This window comes from Colius striatus, chromosome 1 (genome assembly GCF_028858725.1).
Source record: "Colius striatus isolate bColStr4 chromosome 1, bColStr4.1.hap1, whole genome shotgun sequence".
Lineage (NCBI taxonomy): Eukaryota > Metazoa > Chordata > Aves > Coliiformes > Coliidae > Colius > Colius striatus.
The window spans coordinates 43,131,456-43,144,916 of record NC_084759.1 but is presented as its reverse complement, the minus strand read 5'-3'; the positions used below and the strand labels follow the sequence as shown (position 1 = coordinate 43,144,916).

The following is a 13,461-nucleotide window of genomic DNA, read 5'->3' as shown; positions in this document are numbered from 1 at the left end:
TTCATTGCAACAATTGTCACTTCTGTTTACTTTTGCGGACCTAGGCAAACCAACCACCAGCAGTTCTGAAGCATGTCGTTTCTGTGGCTGTAGGAGTGGAACAGAACTATCAGCAGTAGGAAGTGTTTGTTCTGATACAGATTGCCAGGTGTGTATTAACAAGTATCAATCATTGTGAATTACATAAATGGAAGAGACTGCAGGAGCAAATCAATGCCTTAATTTGAGTAAGCCTTCTCCATCCCTGTGGTCCATTTTAAATCGGACCTCTCATATGGAAAGGTCTGAGTATTGCATATTATATTGTTGTTCAAATACTTCTGAGTTTGTAAATGTTTAGTTTGTAAATGTTCAGTTTAATTACAGGCTACAAACGCTAACAGTCAACCAAAATACTGGATAGTTTCATTGTTATCTTCAAGAGTATCTTGAGTTTTCACAGTAGTGTTCCAAATACAAAGTAAAACGCTTGTCAACATGAGGTCTGCTGTGCTGGGAAGCTTGACAGAAGTAGTATACACCACGGCCAGTTTATTATGTGAGACTCAGACAGGTTTTTCAACTGTGCCATGAGTGTTTCTGTGGCCCACAGTACAGGTCCAATTGGCAGAGTGCCAAATCCTAACCAGTTTCTTATCTCACCCTGTTTACTTATGTGTGGAAAATCTGACTTCTTTTTTTCTCCCTCTGTATTGAATATATTAGATTATCATTAATTCAGTGTGTTGTTAGCTTCTGGACAACTCTAATAAGTTTTCTGCTTACTAGGGACAGGAATTAGAAGTAGCCAAAATACTATTCCCATGTAAAAGTACTTTCTGCTGGATAATGATCAGATCATAATGTGTTGTTAAGAGTGAGTTACTTCATACCTTTCCCGAAGGGAAGATATCTGCAGATAGCTTAAAGGCTTGTTAACACAGGGCAAGCAATGTTTCTGCAGGAGGCAATTAACATGCAAAATACACATGGACATTAAAGAACTTTTTTTATTTAAGGTAACATTAAAAGTTAAAATTTTTAAATCATGGTTTCATTATACCATTGCAGTTCAGGAGTAAAGTCAGTCAATGAAAGTGTCAGTTCTACCTCAGGTCCTTAAAAGGTGCAGTTTTTCTTCGGTATCTGCCATAGCAGCAGCCAGCATGAATCGGGATTCTTTTCATCTTCATTGGCTGCGCAAGCCAGCAGCCCTGCGAACAGTGACGCTACAGCCAACCCTTCATTGGAGGGGGGAAAACCTGATTAAGTAATTCATTAGGTTAATTACCAAGATGACCAGGGGACTGGAGCATCTTCCTTATGAGGAAGGGCTGTGGGAACTTGGGCTGTTTAGTCTAGAGAAGAGGAGACTGAAGGGGAATCTCATTAATATTTACAAATATCTAAATGCTGGATGTCATGAGGTTGGGACATCCCTTTTTCTATTGTAGCTAGCAACAGGACAAGGGGTAATGGGATGAAGCTGGAACACAAAAAGTTCCATTTAAACATAAGAAAAACCCTATTTTCATTTGAGAGTGAGAGAGCACTGGAACAGGCTGCCCAGGGAGGTTGTAGACCTTGGAGGTCTTCAAGGCCAGCCTGGACACATTCCTATGTGACCTCATCTAGGTGGACCTGCTTCTGCAGGGGGGGTGGACTAGATGATCTCTAAAGGTCTCTTTGATCCCCTACGATTCTATGATTGTATGATTAATTCTTTACCCACTGTGACAGGAGTACGCCAAGATTGCCTGCAGCAAGACCCAGCCCTGCGGCCACCCATGCGGGGGCGTGAAGAACGAGGAGCACTGCCTGCCATGTCTGCACGGCTGTGACAAGAGCACCACCACTCTCAAGCAGGATGCCGACGACATGTGCATGATCTGCTTTACCGAAGCACTTTCAGCAGCACCAGCTATCCAGGTTTATCTTCCCCCTCCTCCCACCTCCTTTTAAGAGATTTGTATTATGGTTTCGTTAAGCATGGAAGAAGTTAAAATATAAAGTCCTTCAAATTATACTGTTAAAAGTTTCAACACAGTCACCATAACTATATGCAAGTGACTTAAATAGCTATCTCTCTTGTCTGGCATTACTGCTATTTCAAGAGAGCAGATTGTATCAATATAGTTTGCTGTGCCTACTTTATTAAAATATATGGTATTTTATGCATGAGAGGAGCAACCGAGGTAATTAATGGATAGACTTCATATGTATCTTGTATCTCCACTGGTGATTTTGGAGTTGAAAAGTTGTTTTAATGACCATTTAATATTCTGTCACTTTGATAAGAATGAGGGGTCTCGTAGGACTGGGAATAAATTAAATTTGGAATTGATATATGCTGCCTCTTAAAGCAAATAACTACTTCTAGTTTAGTGGTTAACATTACTTCAATGCTCACTTACCTGTGTTCTTCTCTAAAGCTGGACTGCAGCCACGTTTTCCATTTGCAATGCTGTCAGCGTGTACTAGAAAACAGATGGCTTGGGCCAAGGATAACTTTTGGGTTTATGTCCTGTCCTATTTGCAAGGTAAATGAGCCATGTGTTTCCTGCCTCGCTCAAACAAGTTACCTAATACTTGTTTGGTTTTCCTTTTTTTAGTAACATCTTGCTTGTTAAAAAAATATATTAGTTTCTTGTTTCCTTAATTTCTCGTGTCGCTAAAGAAAGGGTGTGATTGAGGCATCTTTTTACCTTCCCCTTGTGTTCCCTGAATTAAGGGGAAAAAAAAAAACCATGATGCAGAGACTGTTTTAATGCTGTTTTATTCTCAACACCATCAGTTTGTAAATTCCCAGTATTTGGGGACAGCGGGAAGGGGAAAAGTATCTTAATGCACATGATCTGAAGCTGTATACAAAACGCATGACTGGACAGCTATTCCACATGCTGTGTTTCTTCCTTTGTGCTGTACTTTGGTCATTTACAGCAATAGCTGGTGATCATTACCTGATAAAGAGCTGGCATAGAGGACTATCGCTCATCATTCTTAGTTGCTAAGCAGTAAGTCAAAAAAGACCAAAAGCAGAGAAAACAATCAGAATATTCCTGTGCTCTGCTGGATATTTCATCTACCCTTTGCCATCCCTCTGTGGACGTTACAGTCTGTTGTCAGGGCTGATGATTTCATATTGCGTCCACTTCTGGGCCTCTCAGTTCAAGAAGGACAGGGAGCTGCTGGAAGGAGTTCAGCGCAGGGCCATCAAGATGATGGAGTGGAGCTTCTCCCTTATGATGAAAGGCTGGGGGAGCTGGGGCTCTTTAGCTTGGAGGAGACTGAGGGGTGACCTTATTAGTGTTTACAAATATGTAAAGGGTGGCTGTCAGGAAGATGGAGCCAGGCTGCTCTCAGTGACAACTAATCATTGTTTCAAAGAAACATAAGGAAGAATTTCTTAACTGTGAGGGTGATGGAGCACTGGAACGGGCTTCCCAGATGGGTTGTTGAGTCTCCTTCTCTGGAGACATTCAAAACGCACCTGGACGAGTTCCTGTGTGACTTACTCTAGGTGATCTTGCTCTGGCAGGGGAGTTGGACTAGATGATCTTTTGAGGTCCCTTCCAACCCTTGAGATTCTATGATAACAAAAGGGCATATAAGAAGCATTCCTGGTTACTCTTTCTGCAGCAAATAAAGGATATCGGCCATTTTTTGGAACATCCATTGCCTGAGCTCTTGGGTTTTTATGATGTCTGTTAACGCTATTTATGTTTGACCACAACACAAATGATCGCAGCTCTTGCAATACAGAAGCAAGATATTTTAATCAGGTTTTTTGGTGTTTGTTTGGGTTTTTTAATTTCAGAACAAAATCAATCATACAGTATTGAAGGATTTACTTGATCCAATCAAAGAACTCTACGAAGATGTGAGGAGAAAAGCGCTAATGAGATTGGAGTACGAGGGGCTGCACAAGAGCGAGGCCATCACAACACCTGGCGTCAGGTTCTACAACGACCCCGCTGGCTATGCCATGAACAGATATGCTTATTATGTTTGCTACAAGTGTAAAAAGGTATGGTGATGAGTAGTTTCTCAAATTCAATGTATGTCATGCTATGAAAAGTGATTTCTTAAAGAACAGAACATACGTTTAACGTATTCTATATGGAGTAGGAAAGAAGGAAAAGAAATTGTTGTTAGATCATAACTGTAAAAAAGTGTTGAGCAAATTAGATATACTTACTATCTTGTAAGACTCAAAAGAGGTTGCAGAGCAATTCAGAAACCAGAAGCATATTGAGGTGAAAGCCTTCTTAGATAAGGTGCAGGTGATGCCACCTTTAGAACAACCACCATCCCTTTGTCTCACTTCCAACTCATACCTTACATGAACATTTAAATAGTAGAAACATATGTTTCATTCTAACTCTTTGATATGGAGAGTTCCTCACTGAGATTCCACCTAAGTATTACTTTTCCCCGTTGGAGTTCACTGCAACTGTAGTAAACCAACTTTGGGGGCAGAAGTCTTAGAAGAATGTAAAAGGAGTAGAAAAAAGAAATGTGTGATCTAACCTGATGGGCTCTGAATCATAGATTTGCAGGTTGCTCCAGGTAAAGAATGTGAAATTTATCCAGAAGGCAAAAAGTATGTGCAAAGAGCTCCTCGTTTCCCCACCAGCACAGAAGAGACAAGTATTCCTTGTGATTAGAGACTGTGTTTGGAGAAATTCTGGGGAATCCCTGAATCCCATAGCTTCTTTCCTCTGAAGTTGATTTTAGTGCCCATCTTGATCTTTTCCCTTTTTCCCTTAGGAACAGATGGAGTAAGGCAATTTCATGATAACAGTCTCAGGGGAAAGCCCAGTAATTTTTTTGTTTAATAATTTTGTCAAATGGCACAATTTGGAAATAAGAGGAAAAAGGATTCACTAGTTCCATGTGCTGGAGAAGAGCAGCAGTGAATCCCTCTAGCTCACCATTACATAGTTACTGAGTTCACTTTTGTTCCTGCTTCTCACAGTTCGTTTTCACTCATCCTTTAGCAACTTGCCTACTGCCTTTTTTCCCTTCCTTATAAAAATAAAATCCTTTTTCCATCTTAACTTCCTCCAGGTTTTGATCCTGTCCCTGTTTTCCATTACACTTTCTTTCCTGTATTTAATACTCAGTATTTCAGTGTTTTTCTTCCCGGTCTCTTTTCCTTCCTTTGTATCTCATTACTCCCTTCTATACTGTGGTCATATGGCTGAACAGCAACATTCAACTGTCCAATTTCTGACGACTTTACTTCATCAAGCACCCATTAAACCCCAAACTGTTAACCTCATTCCCTGACATACATATGCCATAGGACCCTCCCTTTTCTGTTTAGTCTGCAGATTTGGGAGGAAGATGGCCTTCTTGAATTTTTCCTTCCTCATAGTTGCTTTGGGACCACTTTCCCTGTCCTTTTGCAGTCACTGCATAAAGGCAAGAATTGCTGAGATCCATAATTTTGTGCTTTAACTAGTTAACAGTATGCTAACAAAGGAAGCAAAGAAGTTGCTCAGTGCCTCATCTCACTACTACATGTGAGAACACTTTAGCACACGAGAAAGTTCATTGAAGTTGGCAGCCTTACCCGGTGCAGTTTTGTGCCCACTGTGTCCTGGTAGAATGAGAAAGTAGAAGGAGTTTGTTGAAAATAGCAGAATACTCACTATAAGAGTTCCCATATGAGCATAAAACCTGCCATTCCTTTTGGCTAGTAAAAAGTCCTCCTCATAGAATGCTGCTCTGCTGCCTTCAGCCTCACTCCTGTCTTTCTTACTTATAGTTTGTAATGCACTCATATAGTGTTTCAAAAGCCTCAGCATCACTTGCTTGGACCAGAGCACCTTGCACTATTTTTGGTCTTGTTTATCCTGAGGTTGAGACACCTTGCCTTAGTACCTCAAAAACAAGTATCTAGAGTCAGAGTCAAGAGTTAGGAGAATAGTTGGAGACTACAGTTGTGACCCTTCATCATATTTCTCTTACAAATTGAATGTGTTACAATAATAGTTGTCTCTGGTTTAATGGCCACTCATTCCTTTATGCAACTTAGGCATATTTTGGTGGTGAGGCTCGTTGTGATGCCGAGGCTGGGCAAGGAGATGACTATGATCCGAGAGAGCTGATTTGCGGTGCATGCTCTGATGTTTCAAGGGCTCAGGTAAGTCAACAGCTCGTATTCAGGTTGATGTTTCCTCCCAAAGCTTTGAGTGCCTGAGCTGTACAACAACTCACAGCAATTTTGTAAGTATAACCATTGTCTAATATTGTATAATATATACTACATGATGTAGAAATGTGGTGTTTGGGTTGTTACAGCCCAGCTGCTTCACTGGCTGCCCGTTTCTTTCTCCTGTTTTAGATGTGTCCCAAACACGGTACGGATTTCTTGGAATACAAATGCCGCTACTGCTGTTCAGTTGCTGTGTTTTTCTGTTTCGGGACAACGCATTTTTGCAACGCTTGCCATGATGATTTCCAAAGAATGACAAGCATCCCTAAAGAAGAACTCCCACACTGTCCTGCAGGTAGTGTTTTCATAAAGCAGATTCTGAGATTTAGTTCTAATGGATATTCTTGTCATGTCTTGCTGATGATTTTTAGGAAAACCACAGGAGTCAGTCACACAAATTTTTAATTCAGTATCTTGAATGACAAGGGCTTTGTTCTAAGTATGCTTTGAACTTTTTCCTTTTCTGGCAATAATACAGGCAAGTGTCATCACACTGACCCTTTAAACTTAAAGGCATTTCAATTTACCTACACCAATTCAGACCCTAGATGGGACGTGATGCAACGAAAATGTAAACACACTAGTATTTAGGGATAGGTCTGTGCTTAGGTACCTGTTATGTTGCAAGCTTTCTGCCAATGCCTTCATTCCTAACTTGACATGCCATAGATCCGATCTCAGTAAATCTTTCTGATTTTTACTTCTTAAACATAAATGTATTAATAAAAGACTTGATATAACACTTTTTTTAGTGCAGAGTGTAACTCTTGTTCATTTTTAGCACTTTGGCTTTTAGGTTGTGCTGATTTCTTCCACAATATTAATGAGATTAAACTTATTTTGTGATTCGCCCTTTAAGCTTTTTGCCTTTTTTTTACTTTGAATTCCATTTATTTTAAGCTAACAGTCCTTGGCCACGTTTTGTCAGATATAATTGAATGGCATTTTTGTCTCTTGACCTACTAAGCGTCTAGACTTTTTGCTTGAATTTAACTGTGTGAAAGCACCTTTCTGTCTGCTGATTCTTCACCCTTCATGTTTTGTGCCTTATGAGTTGATATTGCAGACCTGCTACTTTCACTCTGCATGTGTTTTGAGGAAGTGTAATAGATGTTTATTTCCATCGAGTCTTCAAGCATTAATATTTTCTTTTCTTTTTTCCCCTCACCCTTAAATTCACTGTAGGTCCCAAAGGTAAACAGCTTGAAGGAACAGAATGTCCACTTCATGTTGTCCACCCACCCACTGGTGAAGAATTTGCTCTGGGTTGTGGGGTTTGCAGAAATGCTCACACTTTTTAGACTAGCAGTTCTTTTTTCTACCAGAGCAAAACAGGTGCCCTCATCCCTCAAGTGTCCTGAAAAGAAAGTCCAGCTGGGATGAGGATGGGACCATTTCATAACCCAGGTAAAAGGAACAATTTCCAGTGCAAGAAGGATGCCAAATACCATGTACATAATTCTTGCTGTGAGATATTGACATTTTTTGAACCGACACATCAAAACTTGTGAGGTGTTTGCATGTGGCCATTACAGTCATCGGCTAGGAAACATTGGACATTTTCAAATAAATAATTGCTATTAAAGGATCTGTGTGTCTGTGGACTATGAATGATGCTGGCTTCCAGGAGAAAGAAAACAAACAAAAACAAAACAAAAACCCAATTGATTATTGTATACTGACTTTTTGTAATCTTGTACAATTGTAACGCATCACAAGTGGGGATGGGAAAGAGGAATATTCTGGTTTATTTCCTAGACTGTTATAAAAAACAAATGTGTTAGGAAGGCATAAATGTAACAAGTATCACGTTGTATATAAAGGTATCAATGTTTGTCCTGTATAAGAATTATTAAATTACAACAGCAGTTTCATTTAAACTTCTGGGTTATGTTTGAGCCTGAAATTTTAATGAAGTGCAATACTGAGTGTGCCTCATATCTTGCAGCTGTAAACATAATGGAATGTACATGTCAATAAAGCCACTGTACATTTTTATACAGTGAAAGTCTAACGAATGTGTGAGCCTATGTTTTCATAAATGCTCTTTAAAATAGGGAGAGGAGCTTCTTGTATTTCAGCAGATTCTTTTAAAAAATAGGGAAGTTTATTGAGCAAGCTGGTGATTCTGGAATTAATTCTAGATTAATATGAGTTTTAATTTAGGAAATTGAGATAATCATGAGGAAAGGACGTGACGTTGCTGCGTTGAGTTTGTTAAGTGGACTGAGTGAGGGAGAGGCAGAGTCAGGGAATTGTTTCTGACACACAACTGACCACTCCTGCTTACTCCAGGGAGGTGACACAGCTGAGCATGAGCATCGGGCTCTTGGGCCGCCCTCAGCTCCTGCATGTGATGGTTGTGCCTCAGATACTCGGCTCCAGCGCTGCCTCAGACACATCACCACACCTCCCTCTGCACCAATTTGGACCACTGACTGCAGCCAGGTGCCAGCACAGGCCACTAATCAGCTCAGCCCTTGCCTCAGATGAGACTGCTGTACACCTTTGGAGTAGTCTGGCAGCTGCTGATCCACAGCCCACACAATGGAAATACCGGGTTCTGGTTTGGGCCGCCCTGTTTGCCACAGCTCACCAGGCTCAGCTGAGCCGTGCCCAACGCGGCTTCTGGCCAAGACCAGGCCACGCTGCTCCCACTCAGATCATACAGTATCAGTATACAAACAGCTTAAACTTTCGTAGCTGTATCCACCCACTGAGCACAAAAGGAACTGTCACTATTAATAAGGCACAGACGATTAACCAGTCACTATCAGGGCCTCATAATCTTGGTCCTTACGAAATGGTTTTCATTAATCACGTCATTCTAAGTGGGTTCATTGTTTCACACAAACGGAGGCCACGCTAGCCAGGGAGCCTTGGGACCACCCAAGTGTCATGGTTTGGCCCAGCCAGCAATGAAGCACCACAGCAGTCTCTTGCTCACTGTCCCCCATCCACCCCCACCCTCCTTAGGACAGCAGAGGCCCCAGTGAGGTGGGAGGAAAAAAGATAACCAAGGATGCTGCGGATTGAGACAAGGGCAGGGAGAGCTCGCTGCCAATTACGGTTCTGGGCAAAACAGACTCCAGTACTCGGCTTAGAGAGGAAAGCAGGAAAGTTTATTCTACTACCTACAAAAAACAGAACATAACAAAAGCAAAAAGGGAGTAGGATGATGAGAAAATTACAACCAGCACTTTAAGATCTCCCTCCCCCATCCCTCCTTTCTTCCCGGGCCCAGCTCACTGCTCCCGATATCTCTACCTCCTCCCCCAGCAACGGCTCAGGGAGGCAGGGAACGGGGGATGTGGTCAGTCTCTCACAGATGGGCTCTGCCGCTTCTCTCTTCTTAGAGGACAACTCCTGGCGTTCTTCCCCTGCTCCAACACAGGGTCCCTCCCATGGGACACAGTCCTTAACGAACTTCTCTGGCACGGGTTCTTGCCAGCAGCTACGGCTTCTGCAAATATGGGGTCCTTCACATGGGACACGGCCTCCTCTGGGCATAGTCATTGCCCCTGGTGTTGGGTCTTTAATGAAATGCAAACAAATCTCAGCTTCACCAGTCCTCTCCACAGAATGCAGGGGAGTCTCTGCTCCACCACACCTCCTCCTCTCTTCTCCCACTGACCTTGGTGTCCACATGGTCGCTTTTGTCTCTTCCAACTCCTTGAACCACCACCAGCTGGAAAAGAAGGCAGGACAGAACAAAAAGAAACGGGAAGAAGCCTCCTCTTCCAGCTTCTTCTTAAAAAGTGCTCGTAGAGGCACCTAATTGGCTCAGCCCCAGAAGTGGGTCTGTCTCAGAGCTGTACAGGAACCATCTTTACAGCCCTTTCCCCTTACCAGAAACATCTCCATGTCAAACCATGATACACAGCCACTCTGGATATAACTCAGACCTTGTAGGGTTTTGCCACAGCCCCCCTCCTTTGACACTGCAGGGGACTGAGGGGGCAGGAGTTGTCCTGCAGGTGACCCATGTCCCTCAGCCCAAGGCATACTGGAAGGGGCTATGCTGTCATTTCCCCTCCTGCTCTCACTGCTGGGGTCTACTAGTGATGAACTCACTCTACCAAGCGTTGCACATGGTGGGAAGTTCCCCAGGTATACTTGCATAGATACAACCAAATACAGAACAACAAACTGATTACAGTCACAGCACAGCAACCAGGTGCAATGGAGAATCACAAGTTACAAACAGTCACCCAAAGATGTCCCCTGCCAGCTAGCCAGTGAGTTTCTCAGGTAATGGCCACCTCTGCAGTGTGCTGGGACTGAGGAGGCACCTGAGACGGTGCTCTGTGCACTTGCCACAAGGTTTCCTGTAGGTTAGTAGAAATTCAGTCACTTTGGATGTAACAATTTCTTCCCATGTGGTACCAAATAGGGGCTTTTACCACGGCAACCTCAAAAACAGGCGAGTTTCAGCTTATAAGGCTTTGTTTGTGGTAGATAATATATACTTATCAGCCCCTAATACTGTATTCCATCAGTGTTAGAACTTTTCTCTCTCTAGAAGATCCTCATATGTAGATACATTAAGGGAATATAAAAAGGAAGCTTCCCTAATGATATCCATTGGTGGAAAATAAGAACTATTTGGCATTGTCAAAGAACAAGTTCTGTTTTCCTGTTTTTCAGCACAGTCTGCTGAGTAATAAGGTTCTCATGGCAGCCCAGAACGGGTCCTTCGGCCACTGACTCATCTCACTAATCTCCCCATATTTTTCCCAGCTTGTGTTTTTGTTACACTGGAGTGAACTACTCTTGCCCTGCAGACTTCACGTGCTTTCATCACAGCTGCATCTGTTCTATTTTATTGTTACTTAACTCTCTTCCAGTGGCTTCTATTATTTTGTCCTTTGCATTTATTTTTTTTCCTAGCCAGATGCAAGGCAGGTTTATCAGGGTGGGGCATGGCTGCTGCACAATCAGAAAACCAGCACAGGTAAGACTTTCAGTGCTAAAAGCTGTAGCATTGACAACCAAGACCTCCCATTTGCATTGTTGCTGCAGGCTTGGTGTGGTAGGCAGTCTGCCAGCTGAAATAGGAAGAGGTGTACCTGCAGGACCTCAGCCTTGTTGTGGTGAGAGCTCTCCTTAGACACTAGGCTGCTACCAGCTATGATTCTCTTGGCTTTTACAAAAGGACATCTGTGGGCTGTTCCTCACCTTCACATGATCGTAGTGAGGGCTCCTTCTATCTCTGCCATGAGTGGCTTTCCAACCAGATAGACTGAAACTAAGACTTTCAGAGTTACCAACTAAAGCTTCAAGGTGCCCTGCCACAGGTAGCAACCACGTAACTGTTTCACAGACCAGCCTTGACCTCTGAATGTTTGTCTCTTTGGACCTTTGCTACTTGGACCTTTCTTAAACAGCTGTAACTTTTCCCTACCTCTAAGTACAAGAGCTCTGCAAACTGGCTGGCTTTGCCTACCAGCTAAGCTAGAACTAGCCACAGCGGGCTCACCAGATGGCAGGGGAGGCTGCCCCAGCTGCCCATGGGTTTTCTTTAATTCTGGTAAACTCCCCAGCCTTTGCCAGGTGACACCACAGACACTGCTGGTGGTGCTCCGCACCACATCCAGGGCCTGATTTGGCTCCATAGACAGAGCTGCAGCTGCCTTTCTTGCTGATTTTGGCTGCTACATGAGGCAGACAACTCCTTCCGGACTCCTCCTACACTTAGTGTGCCTAAAACACACACAAGCAATCACAACAAAGCAAATAAAGGCACAGGCATTGAAACAAAGTTTGTTTACTCCAAATATCAAGCAGCAAAATGGAACTGCACAGCACTCCAGTAAGTCTCCACCAGTAAGTCAGTGCATCTCGACTTAGATAATGCATTAGGGGTTTGGAAACAATGTGACCTCAAAACAATGAAATTGCAGCTCTGTTACTTCTCCTGAGACTTCTACACAGGAGCAGAAAAGATTTTTTTTACCATATGATGTTCCTTTTTTTTTTTCCCTGCAGACACCAGAATTTCATCACTGCACTAATCATGGTGGAAAGATATTTCTACTGGCCTCGAATGACATGGGTCAGTCACATCGCATCATCAGTGTAATGTTGCCTGAAAACAATATGGGAGATGATCACAATAAGCATCAGCTACTTGTTCCACATATGCTGATAAGTAATGGATCATTCTCCTCAAGTCTGTATCTGCTCCCTGCAGTTAGAGTCCATGTTCCTCTTCCACATCTCACAAACGTAACTTGTCATTACCAGAAACTGTAACTGGGGGCTGTTACCTTCTCACCTTTGGAGAAGCAGAAATTCTGAGCAGAACACAGGGCTGGAAGCAGAATTCCTAAACAGCCAGGATGGAAGACACCAAACATTTCTAGGTGAGCCCAGCAGAACAGTTACTTCAGTTTTCATTACAGTATTGGTTGGCTTCACCCATAAACACACCTCATTATCTCCCAAGGTCTATGTAGCTGTTCCATATTAACTGAACAAGTCACATGGTCACGTGTTTGCTATTACACGCTATTACAAATATGTCTTGAGTTGCTCATTAATCTGCTGAAAGTGAAGTGATAACCCGCCTCTTATCTCCAGAGTTTTGTTGCATTCCCTGAAGGCTGGGTGTAGATTTATAAATACACACAGAACTATAATGGCTGAGATGTAGTAAATACCTCAGAAAAGATATTATTATCTCACAGAAATTCAACAGAAGAGATTATTCTCTCATAGAAATTCAACATGGACGTGAACATTTTTCACCATAAAGCATTGCTGTTTCTATGCAAGTTACTTTTTCCCTCACCAATAACCTTAAGGAGCTAGACTGAGAACTGAAAGTTAACAAATACTTTTTTTAAAAGGAAAAAAACCCCAAACTACAAGACTTCAAGTATGTGAGAAAATGCCGAGCATTTTTTAATATATATACATATATTATGTGCTTGTCGAAGAACTCAAGGATGGTGATATTTGAGGGATCCCTGAAGAACTGTTGCCCTGTTTGGAAGCCCTCTCAAGACTGGGGAGAGCATTGGATTAGATGTGTGTTTCCAATAAACTTGAAGATGGGACCTGAGATCATATCCCATTAGCCTGAAATTAAAAGAGTCGGGCATTAACTTATTTACTGTAGCTTGCAACAAAGAAATAAAGTTTTGTGAATCTCAACGGCTTTAAGATAATGTCACTCAGGTCCGGCAGTGCCTGCGATGCAAAGGGAGTTCGTCACGCAGCGCGTTGCCTTCTCCGCCGGGCAACATCCCACGCAC

General features: G+C 42.5%; 1 protein-coding gene across 17 annotated transcripts in view; it reads left to right on the top strand.

Moving 5' to 3' along the window:
- MYCBP2 (MYC binding protein 2) overlaps positions 1-8,216 on the top strand; it is a 186,516-nt gene extending 178,300 nt beyond the window's left edge. For all 17 annotated transcript variants that reach the window (XM_061995807.1, XM_061995793.1, XM_061995769.1 and 14 more), the window contains 7 exons: positions 45-148; positions 1,720-1,908; positions 2,412-2,519; positions 3,797-4,006; positions 6,023-6,130; positions 6,332-6,497; positions 7,388-8,216. In XM_061995807.1, coding sequence (XP_061851791.1) covers positions 45-148; positions 1,720-1,908; positions 2,412-2,519; positions 3,797-4,006; positions 6,023-6,130; positions 6,332-6,497; positions 7,388-7,503 — 1,001 coding nt within the window. In that variant the 3' untranslated portion in view covers positions 7,504-8,216. The remainder of the gene's footprint in view (positions 1-44; positions 149-1,719; positions 1,909-2,411; positions 2,520-3,796; positions 4,007-6,022; positions 6,131-6,331; positions 6,498-7,387) is intronic.
- The last annotated feature ends 5,245 nt before the right edge of the window (positions 8,217-13,461 follow it).